The sequence below is a fragment of the Pseudochaenichthys georgianus genome, chromosome 11 (assembly GCF_902827115.2).
Source record: "Pseudochaenichthys georgianus chromosome 11, fPseGeo1.2, whole genome shotgun sequence".
Classification (NCBI taxonomy): Eukaryota; Metazoa; Chordata; class Actinopteri; order Perciformes; family Channichthyidae; genus Pseudochaenichthys; species Pseudochaenichthys georgianus.
Genome location: NC_047513.1, coordinates 6,515,735 through 6,530,330, shown reverse-complemented (window position 1 = coordinate 6,530,330; position 14,596 = coordinate 6,515,735). Strand labels below are relative to the sequence as shown.

General features: G+C 41.0%; 1 protein-coding gene across 1 annotated transcript; it reads right to left on the bottom strand.

Annotated features, from left to right (window-relative positions):
* Nucleotides 1-622: 622 nt before the first annotated feature.
* On the bottom strand, nucleotides 623-10,593 carry sall3b (spalt-like transcription factor 3b). Its single transcript, XM_034093915.1, has 4 exons — nucleotides 9,845-10,593; nucleotides 3,050-5,989; nucleotides 2,599-2,942; nucleotides 623-1,429 (listed from the first exon to the last, which is right to left on the bottom strand). Exons 1-4 carry the CDS (start codon nucleotides 9,921-9,923, stop codon nucleotides 1,037-1,039), a joined length of 3,756 nt encoding a protein of 1,251 aa, XP_033949806.1. The 5' UTR covers nucleotides 9,924-10,593; the 3' UTR covers nucleotides 623-1,036.
* Between the last annotated feature and the right edge of the window lie 4,003 nt (nucleotides 10,594-14,596).

The window sequence follows — 14,596 nt, the reverse complement described above, 5'->3', positions numbered from 1 at the left end:
CAGTAAACCTAATTTGTTCTTTTTGGTTTATTTTTTCACTTAAATCCCAGATGATATTCTCGATAATCTAAAAAAAACAAAACATTTAAATATGTCCCAGATAAATTATTAAGTAGACAGTGTTTATATCATACGTCTGGAGACAAGATGAAAAGAAAAAACACAACATTTGTTCAAAACTTATTTATGCTTGAAAACGGATTGCACCAAAAATAAATTAGCTTATTAAATTGTGATTATTATTATTATTATTATGTATAATTATGATCATCTATTGTGTTCATAGAGTGTAGCTTGAGAAGAGTTCAGTTATGTTGTAGGCCTGCGAAACTGAACAGAAAAGATGAACAAGATGCAGAAACCACATTTAAACAAATAGATTTTGTTTTATAAGTTACGTCTGATTGATCCTGTTTGTTTGTGGGAAATAAATACTTATCGCTTACATAATGCATAAAGAAAAAGTAATCAAGCTTAATGAAATAAAATGAAAGATCTTAGTTGAAGTTTTTACAACAAAAACTAAGCATGTATTGTTCTAATGTGTAAAATAACATTAGGAAAGTGTGAGGCAGTGAATTGAACATACAGACTGTTTGTTCTAGTTTTTATTTGGGTCCAACTGTTGTTTAAGAATAACACTTTCTCACCATAATATTGACAACTCTTAATTGTGGGTATTCATGAGCATGTATTGTGCTTTGCACCAGCTAGCAGCATTGGGCAGCTGTCCGGAGGAGATAACAGACTCTTTGCATTATTGATTTGAACATACAGTATGTTCCTCTTATTCAGCACCCTAGGAATTCTCAGGTACAAGATAAACAACTTTTTAATGTATTGGAACCAAAACAAACATTCACAAATGACGGCAAAGTAAAATAGCAAAATGTGAATACCCAACTAGTCTTTGTCAATTGATAAAAAGTTCTTTTTTAAGTCTATATATAATACATACGAACAAACAAGAGGTTTTACAAATATTTTAATGTTCATAATAGATTGCATAAGTATTAAGTCTCCATTCATTGTTTTTTCAATTGATTCCAATTTCTTTGCTGTCATCAATCAGCATAGAAAAATGCCTATTATTCCCCAGGTCCATGCCTGTCTTGGTTAGACTGTTTATTGGACTTCCTGCGGCGCTCACTCTGTCCATGCCTGCAGTCAGAGGGTGCAGCTGAGAGATGACTCTGTTCTGAATCACTGAGATCTCGTTGTTCTTCGTGGCCAGGCTGTTGGCGATCGCTGTAGCGTATCGGTTCCAAAATCCAGGATCTACGTTCATGGCTCGAGCTGCCAGGTCTTTCTGAAACATCTCTCCAAACTTTGCGGCATCTCCGCTCAGCAGGGCCATGGGGTTTTCCACTGACAGACGCCGGCCTCTCCTGGCTGGTGCATTGTTCCACATGTGAGTTCCCATATGAACCTGAAAACGACAGGAAATTAGATTTGATGTATGCTTTTATTTCTCAGCAAAAACATGGGTTGTCGCAGTAAATATCCAGCCCCCTACACCTTAACAGCTGCAGCTTTATTATCTATTACACTATAATACTCATTCTATATATAATAGCCTTTATTAAATAAAATGTGAAAAGGTTTCAGATATCTGTTTTAATTGATTAAATCTGTGTTTACCAAATCTGACGGAAGTGTAGTTCCACTAGAGTGGGTTTTTGAAAGTTGATTCATGCTTAGTCACCCAACAGAAACTTGATCAGCAAGAAAGTAAAACTTCATACAAAGAATCGCTAAGTATTTGCTGGTACAAACTTCTTGAAGGTTAAGATTTGATGCTATTCTTTGGAGAAATTATTTTAGGTTTTGACCTTAGACTTAACAAAACATTTGTAATGCATATTTAAAATGTTGGGACATTTTATGACAACAATGTATTACTAATGCATGGAGAACTGTATCTGCAACCTAATCAATGAGGAAATAATTGTAAATGCCAGCCCTTTACTGATTTTTCTTTCGAAAGTGACTCAAATTGTTATAAACATGCTTTTTGGCTTATGGGGGGAAATATACCTTGAAACAATATCATAGGAGACATGTTGCACCTAATTATAGTCAGGGCATTCATAATTCATACAGAATTTCATGTGGCTTTTTTATTTTGAATTTAAGAAAATGTCTTTTTCTTACATTAGTTGAAATGCACGCATATGCCTGTGCGAATAAATATGTTGTAATTAAATAAGAATGTATGCACTTTTATAAAAGGGGGATTGATCTGTGTTCAAACAGGGAGTTAAACCGTAATTGAACAGTAACAGTGATTTAAATGTACAAACTGGCTTACTTTTTCTTTTTCTTTTGAACACACATGGGTCAATGATTAGTTTCTATAAAATAACAGGGAGGTTATGTTGTTGCCATGTATGCTGCCTTACATACAACAAAAGACCCACTTGCTGTGTAATTACAAAAATGTAATTTTTAAAATTGATTGACCAGTCACTTGTTTTTTTTCTGTTGTTGTTGAGAACTATTCATCTTATATTTCACAAAAGGCAGATAATTACCTCTAAATATACCAACAGAGCTATCAGCTTGACAGCACAACAGAGAGAAACCTCCTTTATCTACCTTCAGATTGCCTTTCGTGGTGAACGCTCTGCCGCAGGAGGAGCAGACAAAGGGTTTCTCTCCGGTGTGTGTGCGCTCGTGGATCTGCAGGGCGCTGGCAGAAGAGAAGTTCTTCCCACAGGCGTTGCAGTTGTGCTGCTTCGGAGTTCGGCGGGGAGGCGCGGGGCCGAGCAGGGAGGTCATTCCTGGGCTGCCGACTGAAGCGTAAGCTGGGGGGATGTGGACGCTAAACGGTGGGAGCTGCCTTTCAGACAAATTGTTCGGTTGACTATGACCATTCATCTCGGTTTTTATCAGCCCTGACGATGTGCTGGTAACCAGGGTGGGGATACTTTGACCTGCAGCTGAAATCAAAGTGCAAAGGGGATCAATCATTGAATCATCTTCAAAAGAAAAACACATTTATCTTTAGTAGGCTATGAACATTTGCATTTCAACATTGCAAGATTACCTCTTTCTCGGCTCAGTTGGAAGGACATACTATAAGGAGTCTCCTCTTTCACACACAGCTTGCTGGCCGGTATTCCTCCCAGTTCTTGGACCACTGCAGCTGCTGATGCCGAGGTAGGAGAATCAGGTTGCTCTCTCTTTACTGAGGCTGCCAAAGACTCGTGGGATTCTGGCCTATTGTTGTTCACTGCAGGCGATTTGATCGTCATGCCTTCTGAGTTGCTTTGAATCGGAGATCCCGACACACGAGGCGAACAGGACGATTCTGAAACATGTGGGCTGTTAAGTCTGCAGTTCTCCACGCCTTTCTCTGCCAAAGACCTTTTAAAATTAAGTTGGCTAATGTCATTAAAACCATTTGTTAGAGATTGTATACCAAAGGAGTGGTTTAGGCTTAAAGTAGAGTCAATCATCCTCATTTGGTTCTCCAGAGCGGCTAAACTTGAAACAATGTTGGACTTCGGCGGTGAATAACAGTCATAGATCAAGGGTTTCGATGGATTTACAACTTCCTCCATACTCTCTACTTCCTCTTCTTCTTCCTCATTATCATCCTCCATTGACATATAATCAAGGAGGTCATTGTCATTGCTGCTGAGACTATCAAAATGCCTCTCGTTGAAGGACACATCCATCTCCTGCAGCCCCTCCATGAGCGTGGAGTCTGGAATCTGTCCCACCATGTGCATGCGGATGTGCTGCTGAAGGACAACAGCGTTGGTGAACTTCTTCTGGCAGATGGGACACGAGTGTTGCACCTGGACGGGAGGGTTTTCTCTGTGGACGCCAATGTGAGTCTTCAGGTTGCCTTTGGTGGTGAAAGCCCTGCCACACACTTTACATTTGAAGGGCCTCTCCCCGGTGTGGATGCGGTAGTGCATCTTGAGCGCACTCTGACAGCTGAGGATGCGGTGACAGAGGACACACTGGTTGGGGTCTGTTATCTTCTTGTCGATGTTCTCCACCAGCTGCTGAAGCTTTGAGGTTTCAGACGTGTGCATAGAGTCCAGGAAACCCCCGCTTGGGTATTTCATTACGTCCGAGTCGTACGATAGAGGTGGGGACTCGGAGAGGGGGGATGCTGAGGTGATGGGTTCCGGCGTGGTGGCCACAGATGGGATCGTAGTGCTGGGTGCTTCTGTTAGAGGGTTGCCTCTCAATATCAGGGAGCAGTTCTGGGGCAGGTGTATCCCTTCTGTTTTTAGTATATTGGACACTTCTGTCTCACGCTTCAACTCTGAAACAGGAGCGAAATGAGCCTCACTGCCTCTGTGGTTAGGTGACAAAGATACACATTCACCAAGAGCTGTCTGGAAGGGAGATTTAACAGATGGTGTTACACTTACAGGGTCATTCGAGCCTCTGATACAGGTAATAGCGGAGGGAAGCGGAAGACCCATAGTGGCTGGCAGAGTTGCTACAACAGGTTTGTTCTCCAGCCATGAGGACACGGGCTTTTCCGGGGGGAAGGACATTCCGTAGGGAATCCCAGAATTCGTTGGCACATTGTCTAGATATTCTGGCACAGGGTAGGGGTTCATCTGAACATGAGGGTACTTATCTTTATGCCTCTGGAAGTGCACCTTTAAGTTCCCTTTCGTGGAGAAGCGATTGCCACAGATGTTGCATTTGAAGGGCCGCTCTCCTGTATGGGAGCGCAGGTGGATCTGCAGAGCGCTGTCGCTGCCAAACACTTTGGCACAGAACCTGCATTTATGCTTGAAGAAAGGCTCCTCTGGGTTGGGCTTGGTTTCGTACAAGGGCCCGTTGGGCGGTTTCCCCTTCCCGTGCTTCATGAGGGCTGCGAGAGGGTCAAGTGCATTAGCTGTGGCGGCGATGCTAGCCAAGGGATTGGGGAAAATGACACTGCTAGGGGGGCTCTGAGGTAGAAATGGTAGGCCGGAGGGGGAACTGAGGAGGCGGCTCTGTCCCAGGGGGAGCGGGCTGGAGGAGCTCAGCGTCTGAGAGCAGCTAATGCCGCTGCTGTGTGAGCCCATGTAAGGAGGCAGCAATGTGGAGATGTTGCTGCTGCAGCTGGTGACAGATGGGGTGGACGTTTCTGAAGACGTTGAGGTACATTTCACATTTCTGAAGGTGGACTGCCCATATAGAGTTTGTGAGGGGAGACTGTGTGACTTCTTGAGCACAGAAGACAAAGAAACAGCAGCCTTTCCGTTGAAGGTTGAGGGCATGGTTCCTGATAGAGGCAGGATGGGAGGAGCGATGGTGGGGAAAGGGATAGGGGCCAGAGACAGGGATCTGGAGACTGGCTTTAACGCCGCCTGTGTTGGTTGTCTGTTCATGATGGCTACCTGGCTGCAGATCTGCTCAATGAGCTGCAGCTGGTGGACCTGTTGTTGTTGAAGGGCCAGCAGGTGCTCCAGGATCACAGGGATGGCCCCTGAAGCCTTCCCTCCAGTCCCCATGCTGCTGAGATCCTGGGAGAACTGAGCCACAGCCACCCTGGTGCTGTGGAGGATCTCCAGCGTCACGTTTGTACTCTGCATGCCGTAACTGTCAACAGCTGACATCTTGGGGGTCTCAGCGGAATCTGGAGGCTGAGGGCTGGAGGTTTGTTTGTCGTGCAAGTGATGCTCAAGCTCCATGGCTTCATCTCGCTCCAAGCCTTCCTCGAAATTGTCCAGGCTATCGTTGTCGTTCACCAGCGTCCCCCCCAGGCCACAGCTGGGTTCTGCTGCAGACGAGTCACTAGACGCAACGCTAGGAACCGGAGAGGGTCCAACAGGAGATTCATCAGGAACTGGCATCCCGTCATTGTCCTTCACGATCAGCACCAAGGGATCCACAGCGCAGACTTTCTGATGCTCACTCAGTTCGGTCCTGGAGAAGAACTCAGCACAGCATCGTTCACAGATGTGTGTTTCCTGTCTGCTGTGGCAGCCTCCATTGGTGTTCTCTCTGCACAGGCCCTCCACCATGCCTGAAACATGAAATAAACTGATTAAGAACGCATACTGGCTCACTTATCGTCCTGATATTTCCTACATACAGAGCAGTGAGTCCATCTTTCTTAACTTGTGTTGTGGACAAGCATTGTTCAAAAACCACTGAACCAAAGATCTGTGTCCAAAACTAACAATTCATGTTGATTTTAACATCGGTTGTTTTGTAGAAGAAAACCATTTAATGTAGAAGAAAAAAGTATTCACCCAAAACAAATGTATAACATTGTCATACAGTGTGGAAATGTGTTTTTCTACCATTGAGCTACTCAGGGAAATTAAATGGGAAACAACATTTTAACAGCAAATATTTCACTTTCTATTTCACTTTCTTTCTCTTTTTATGTCTCAAATTAGATGATATGTAATACAAAGTGTTCCTATGTATATATATATATTTACAGCAGCATGTGTTCGTGATACCACTTTGGATCTTATAATTCTACAAGGCCCATAATAAACATCTCTTTAAAGTGTCGACAAAGGTTTTAAACTGGCACCCCCTGTTTGCAGATGTTAATAATCTTCCTCAAAAATCAATAAAGTTCAATGAAGTTATCTGACCTCTCCATTGTGCATTCAGACAGATAATGAAATCTCATACACTATATTGATTTTCCTCTGCATTCATACATTTAAGTATTGTCTCATGTGCATCAAATGTGCACTTTCTACTATTGGTCAAAACCTACAAAGTGTTAATAGTTGTTCAACTGGATTAAAAAGCTAAAACGTGGTTACATTGGGTGATGTCAGCTGACAATTTAATGTAAATGTCATTTGTGCAAAACATCATAGGTTTTAGATTTTCAAGGCAGTTTGAAACATAAGTTAAACATATTCTTGATGAGCATGGTCAGGCCCGGGAAAACTTCAGTGTATTCTTATACCCAGAAAAACACATTTGGGATTCTTCATCAAAACACAATCAAAAAGTGTATCATCTCTCAGCTTTAACAGCATGTTGTTTCTATAACAGGAACAAAGATCCGAATGATATGTGCACAGTTTTCGATTTTGAAAGGATTTAATTTATTATAATGTCAGTTTGAAAGGGATCTTTTGACATCACAGTGTCCTCCCCTCCTCCGTCAGCAGCTCATAAGTGACGTAGTTTGAGAAAAGATTTTACACTTTACAATCACTGTTGCATCTGTTCAGGCGTTGCCCCATTAGGGAACAGACAGCTTTACCAGATGGAACATTTGGGGAAATCAATAGTAAATGATTTCTACATACACTCCGGCTTCCCTACTCACATTTAAGAACCACAATTAAAAAGCACCACAGAAAATAGATGGGCAAAATGTTATTTCATTGAACTTTTTAGCAATAATTTGGATTGCAATGGGAAAAACAAAAGTAATCAAAAACAACACGATGAAACCAAATCATGAATAATGAAATGTAGTGCGTGTGTGTTCTGGGTGTGTGTGGCCGACATATGCTGCACGTAAACGCAGTAAATGTGGACAATTGAACGTGCCTGTCTTTGTGTTAAATTGACCATGAATGTGTGTGTGTGTGTGTGTGTGTGTGTGTGTGTGTGTGTGTGTGTGTGTGTGTGTGTGTGTGTGAGAGCTACCAGACTGTACATGCACGCAGTTTGTGTGAATGTGTGTGTTACTATGCACGTAGTTTGTGTGTTATCACTCTGTCTCACCACCTGAGAGAACGAGTGTCAGTGTGTTCGAGCTATAACCCCGAATGGGACATCTGTTGTATTCACGATTATAGCAGAACACTCAACAGATCCTCAAGCAGACACACTGATGCACGTCTGTATTAACTAGGAATATGTTTTTAATTAAATGACAGGCTTCTAACTGTGTCACATCTGTGTCATAAAAATTGATTGTAAAAAAGAAGAGTGTGCCCACAGTTGAGAGGGTTAAACGTATTTGGAAGTGAAGAGGTACATCGTGACTGGCTCTCCATGTGGGTGGTCTGGAGATCACCAAGGCGATTCAGCAAACACGGGAGCGAAAACACTTTCCCTGTGGATTTTGGGAATCGTTTCTCTTCCAGGAAAAACAAAGAAAAGATCAGTTTTGATTTAGATTCCAAATATAATAACACCGATAGACATGTCGTTCTTAAATGTCACCGATCGCTCAATCCATTCTGTTAGGAGCAGAACACAGATTTATGAGTGTTTCTCGCTGTGTGGCTTGGCCAGGGGAAAGGGTCTGCAGCAGCAAAGCAAACAGAGTGCAGGGGCCAGCGCAGAGCCTCTTGCCTCCGAGTGACCCGCAGCTGCAGAGGTCACCACTTCACATGTACTAATTGTATTATGATGCAGACGTGGAGCACTTGCCCCTCGCAGGGTGAGGCTGACAAAGGTTAAATCGGCAGGCTTAATCAAAGCCCCTCTCCGAGTGGCCGAGCCCCCCCCGCCTGGCTGCAGGGCTGTGGGGGGGCCTCGAACACACTCGACACCTTCTCACACACACCAATAATAATTAATAAATCACTGGCTGACATGAGACAATAACTGAGGGGAGGATGATTTGAATTAATGCGCAGGCCTTTTGCTTTTCAGATGTATGACTTACATGTTGAATAAAGTTGACAGGGATATAAATAAATACTTGAATCAATTGAATCATTAGATTATATTAATTCAGATTCATTTATGAACTGTCAGCTACAGCCAAGCATGTTGCAAACCAATTTTGTCATTGCACAATATTTAGAGAGCGAAGGCCAAATTATTTTTTAAATTGTCATATTTTTTTTTTTTTTTGGATAACCTCTTGTCCAATCCATTAAAGGTTTATGTATGTTATAATATCAGTGCTGATACGTACAAATAACATCCAGCTTTACAGATATGATAAAATATAATTTTTTATTTTAATATTAAATCATTAAAAACGGTTAGTGTTCCACACCATGGGCTGGCAATAGGATGAAGTGGTATCTCATTACAAAGTGTTCAGGGCTGATCATTTTAAAACTAGATTGTTTATATATATGATATAGTGGATGTTGAGATTCATTCAATATTGTGAATTTTCTAGGTAATTTGTGGTGAAAATATTGATATTTTTTAAAGTAAGAATATCAGTTAAACCCAGGGGTCCTGCATGCATGTAAAATACACTTTTATTATCATAAAAGTAATATCATTAAGGCCACAATTTCATTTTAGTTTATTTTCTTATGACGTATAAGATTACTGTTTCTCATTGTAATAGTTGTCAAGAAGGCCTCGAACCCAAATCAAAATAACCTACACATTTAAAACGTATTTCAGCTTTAGTTATATTAATGCTTTTATTGTTGTTGGATAGGCCTTTCCTACATATCCCCTAAAACGGTTAAAGTTACATTAAATAACATGTGAAAAGTTGAATTCACGAGAGGTTTGATCGTTTTGTAGCCTACCGTTTTCAGAATAACGTTACTTTGATTACTTTACTGTGTCCACAAATCCAATAAATAAATACATGTACCGTTTTTGGTTAAAACACCAAAAAACGATTTAACTATCCAACATTTAATTCTATTCTTGTAACAGATTCATAAACTTTTTAGACATTTATTTTTTAATCTAGCACACTTCAGAAATTCAAAGTGTGAAAACTAATGTATGCTCAAATTGTAAAAAAATAAAATAAAACTGTGAACCAATTTAAACCACTCAATTTAGTTTACAAAATAGAGTTCGTCCAACATTTTAGATATTAAAATGGCCTGAGCCACAATCATTCTTAATCTTAAACCTTTTCTTTGCAATAAAAGTCTTTAAATTAAGCTCTACTCGTAGTTGTTGTTTGTATCCCATCAGCTGCAGTAAACACAGTAAAAGTGGTTTGAAACACACGTACCGGTATGGCAGAGCGGTGCGCTCCTCGCCACTCCCTCCGCCTGGAGCTGCTGCGGCTTGGCTTGCTTGCGGCGGGACATGTTGAGCTCTCTCTGCGCCTCTCTGCCTCCTCACCCCGGCTCATCTACGAGCAGCGAGTGGGACCCTTCAGCCGGAGCGGGGAGCTGGAATAAACGAAGTGTTCCTGCTGCTGCTGATGCCCGTGTGCAGATTGCGCATGTCAGTGTGATGGTGATGGAGGAAGGATAGCGCTTTTACGACTCCTGCTGCCCTTCGGCGGGTGATTGGCTGCAGTCCAGCCAACTCACGCAAGATATGGAAATGAGGGATGGGGTTAAATAATAATATGTTCACTTCCTGTCCGGTGATGCTTTTACGCACAACTCTCCGAGGAACTCCAACATGGTTTAGTCCGACGTGTGAGTGGCTCGTGCGCTGTGTAGGAGACCTGGGTTTAACTTTGTGGTCAAATGCTGCATCCTGGTGTCCGTTTGGGATTAAGAGTGCCTTTCTTTGGGAGCTTTTTGACGAGTTTGCGTCAAAAGAGCCGCTCCAGTTTGAGTTGACTTCTCTGATGGATGGATGTCGCCTCAAGAGCAGTTATCCTTCCACAGGAGAGGAGAGGCTGTGTCCCAAAACTGCGTAAAGTCCAGAAGAAAATCCTTTAACAAAAAGTAGTTGCGCAAACAATGTGAAATAAATCACATTTTGCGCAAACACCTCGCTCAGGTCGCAGACAGGTCCGGTCTCCAGCCGGTGTGTTTCGGAAGTGAGGCTCCCTGGTTTGTCCGAGGCACCGGCGCTCCTTGGTGCCTCCGCCTCCGGTCCATCATTAGAAGCCCCTCAGCCGCCTGCGATAGGCTGCTGCCAGGATACCGCAGGAGCTGCTGGAGCCCGTGCTTCATTTGTTACGACCTCCCACAATTTGGCGCCATAAAAGAGCGAAAAATGTCTCCAAGTTGGAAAATAAGTCTTCCTTCAGAGGTGGAAAAAGTACTTAGGTGTTGTACTTAAGTACAAGTTGAAGTAGGCCTACCAGAGTGTAGGAATACTGTGTTGCAAGTAAAAGTCCTTCAATCAAAATGTAAACATACTTAAAGTACCAAAAGTAAAAGTATTCATTGTGCAGATTGGTCCATTTCAGAATAATATATACAGTATGATTTAAGAGTAGATTATATTTCATATCATCAATCCAAATCTGTAAAGTAACTACAAAATAAATGTAGTGGTAAAGTAGGCTACAAGTACCTCAAAATTGTAGGCTACTTGACTAAATATACTTAGTTACTTACAGGTACTCAGCAGTGGTGGAAGAAGTATTCAGATGCTTTACTTGAGTAAAAGTACCGATACATTATTGTCAAATAAAAGTCCTTACAAAAGTACAAAAGTATTATCAACAAAATGTACTTAACGTATGTAATGTAATGGTACTCATAGTACGACATGGCCAGATAATACTGTATCAAATAGCATTTTACTGAGTAGACCATGTGTCAAACTCAAGGCCCGGGGGCCAAATCAGGCCCGTGGTGGATTTAATTTCGGCCCACAGGATCATTTCTAATTACTATTAGATCTGGCCCGCCGGTATATTGCACGCACACCTTCACTCCATCCTGAGGGTTTCCTCAGCTCAGAGCCTGACCCCAAACATTGATGAACTTGCACCCGAGATGAGATGCCAAGTATCTGGCTTAGTGTGCATCACAGAGCAGCACACTGAGTTTACATGGATGTTTCCTTCTGCACTTTCTTTCTTGCGACAACAGGGAATGTTTGGTTTTCTCTTTGAGGGAAATGTTTTTTTGAAGCTGTTATTGGCCTGTGGGAAAATGTACTCGCAGATAGAGCCATAAGAAATGAATGCAACTGATTATGTAATGTTTAATGTTGTTTTTATATCCAATAATTTAAGCTTTGTTAGTTCCAGGTTTAATATGTGCAATAAGTTCATTTCAATACGTTTTGCAATAAACATTGAAGCAGTCCGGCCCTCGACTAGTACACATTTTTTTATTTTGGCCCGCTGTGTATTTAAGTTTGACCCCCTAAAGACAAACACAGTCTGAATGACTTTTTGTAAAATATTGAAATCATTTGACTCTGTTATGACTTAAAGACTGAGCCCACTTACATTTTTAAAGAGAAATGGAAATACTCAAGTTAAGTACAAGTACCTCAAAATTGTACTTAAGGACAGTACTTTAGTAAATGTACTTATTTATTTCCCACCTCTGATTATCAGAGATGTGAGGAGGGTAAACTAATATCAGTTTGGAAATAAAATAAAAAATAGACCCTCTCGTCTTCAATTTGTTACGGTTTGGTGGTCGGTTTACATTTGATTAGCACATCGTGAAGTAGCTAAAGATCACAGTGGGAATTAGAGCCAAATATCAGAGTACGAATAAAATCAGTTTGATCGTCCTCTTCCACACTGTAGCTATTTCAAAGCTTGAAGCACACTAAAGCTGTAATCCCCGTCCACCATGGCATTGTCCCACAACTTGTAATTATGTGGTATTAAAAGATGCAGCTGGGGGAGGACAGAATCAGCTGTTGATAATTGCAAGTACTACACAACAGCCCGGTATTGATCGGCATGTCTCCTATTCCCCTGCTATGGAGAGATAAGGAGACCCGCTCCTGCCGGAATATCATTTCTTCTGACCTATCAGGTTTCTACAGACTTATGATGAATAGCCAGAGTGGCCGAAGAGGGCTTATCTGGGAGACTCAACCCTCCTTGATTCGATATCGATTCCTTGTAACCAGCGGTGGCACACAAAATCAAACTAGCTACTACTTGACCATGATCTCTTCCAGATTCCAACTTGGCCAGACTGACGCAGACTGCACTCACACCGAAGCACCACTCGAGGGGAATTATTGTGTACATCTGTGAGAGGAGCACGTATCAATGTGTTCATTGTTTAGTATGATGAGCATAAGAGATGTGTTCACAATGCCAAGTTCAATTAATTAGATGATACATGTTTTCAGTTTGGGTGTTGCAGGAATGTAATGCATACTTACAGTTAAATAGAATACAGATGTACTAGAACTAATTATGAACGGGTTATTCACAGTTACCTGAAAAACATGTAACAAGCACTGTGAAGATTAAACTTCCCCCCCCCCCCCCCCCCCGTTTATTATGAGGCATTTATGGAAATACTGATATCATGAATCCTTTTTAAGGATATACTTTTATTTTTTTTATTTGGGTGTTTTTGTTCTTTTCTGTTTGTTTATTTTCTATTGTTTTGTTGGGAAAATGACTAACTAGTAAAATGATGAAATGTCCCAGTTTTAGGTTTATGCATACTGGATATTATATACGATGTACATGTATTGTATAACTTGACTAAGTTAACATTGATGTTACTTGTGAACTACCTATCCATATCAAATGGCTGCCATGTGATCTAAAATAATAAAGCAGAGGCCCTACATTTTAAAATATAAGTTAGTCAGGGAACCTATTTCTGGAAAACTATATTTCCACCAAAAACTTACATTTGCTTCAAAACAAGCAAATAATATAAATCAAATATATTGTTTGTCTATAATTTCTGTTTAAATTACTTACTCTAACTAATGGCCGCTGAGACGGACAGCCAGCAGCTATGCAAAGCTCTGCAGAGATATGTCAAGCTAAAAGACACCACAAGAGTCCAGGGGAAGACGTTGAGACTTCTACACCTCCATACTGAGGTGAAATTATTTCCATGTCAAGTGTACTGGCCTATAACGGAGGTTTGGGCACATTTCTTTAAATAAAACAAAGTAATTCCAACTCTTTAGACGTGCTGACCTATTGGTGGATCATGATATACTTACATTGCAGCCAAACATTTTATTAAACCTACATTTTTTATTTCAAATTCTGTTGGAGATCCCAAAGTGTCCAAAGTTAATAAATATGTGAAGTTTAATTGAGAGGAAACGTATAAAAAGGATCTATAAGACATGTAGAATATTTACTTTATCGGAGACAGTAAATATGCAAATGATCAGACAGGGTGTGATTCAATTCGTTTTTTTGTAGTCCTGAGACCTTAAGAACAAAATAAGCGTTTGTCATTGCCTTCCATTCAAAACCCCTGTGAGCGTTTTCTGATCTGGCATCTCTTTTAAAAGGACGGAAGTCTTTGTAAGTGTCTTCCAATCAGACATTATTTGCACAACAACAATAGAGACATTTGTTGGGAAAACATTGGTTGAGTGGGCAGTTAGCAGTCTGTCAGTTTTTATTTTTTGGTAAGACATCTTTGTGACATCACCAAGAGTCATTATGTTTTGCCCTGAGCCAACGAAAAGTCACTAGAATGTATGTTCATATTGGAAAGATCTGCAGCAAGTGCCAGTGCCAATACAGTGATGAAGCATGTAATGATCTCAGTGTACCCACAGTCCCTTTACCTATTATTTATTATTATTATTATTTTTTTTTTTTCCAAGATGGAGTTTGATTCAGGCCTTTGTAAAGTAATCCAATATCATGGTAATCTCTAGCAACATAAATAATACAATTGCATTCACCTCCATTGAAATCAGATGGTGGGCCAAATAAATAATATGTCTGCGGTCACCAATGATTTGTCAAAAAAAAGATTTTCTTTTTAAATGGGCTGCATTTATACATCACTGTTCAAGTCTTTGCAACCCCTTAATAAGCATTCACCCATTCATACAGATGCAGATGCTGTATAAGGTGCCCCCTGCTCAGGGACACTAACATTCA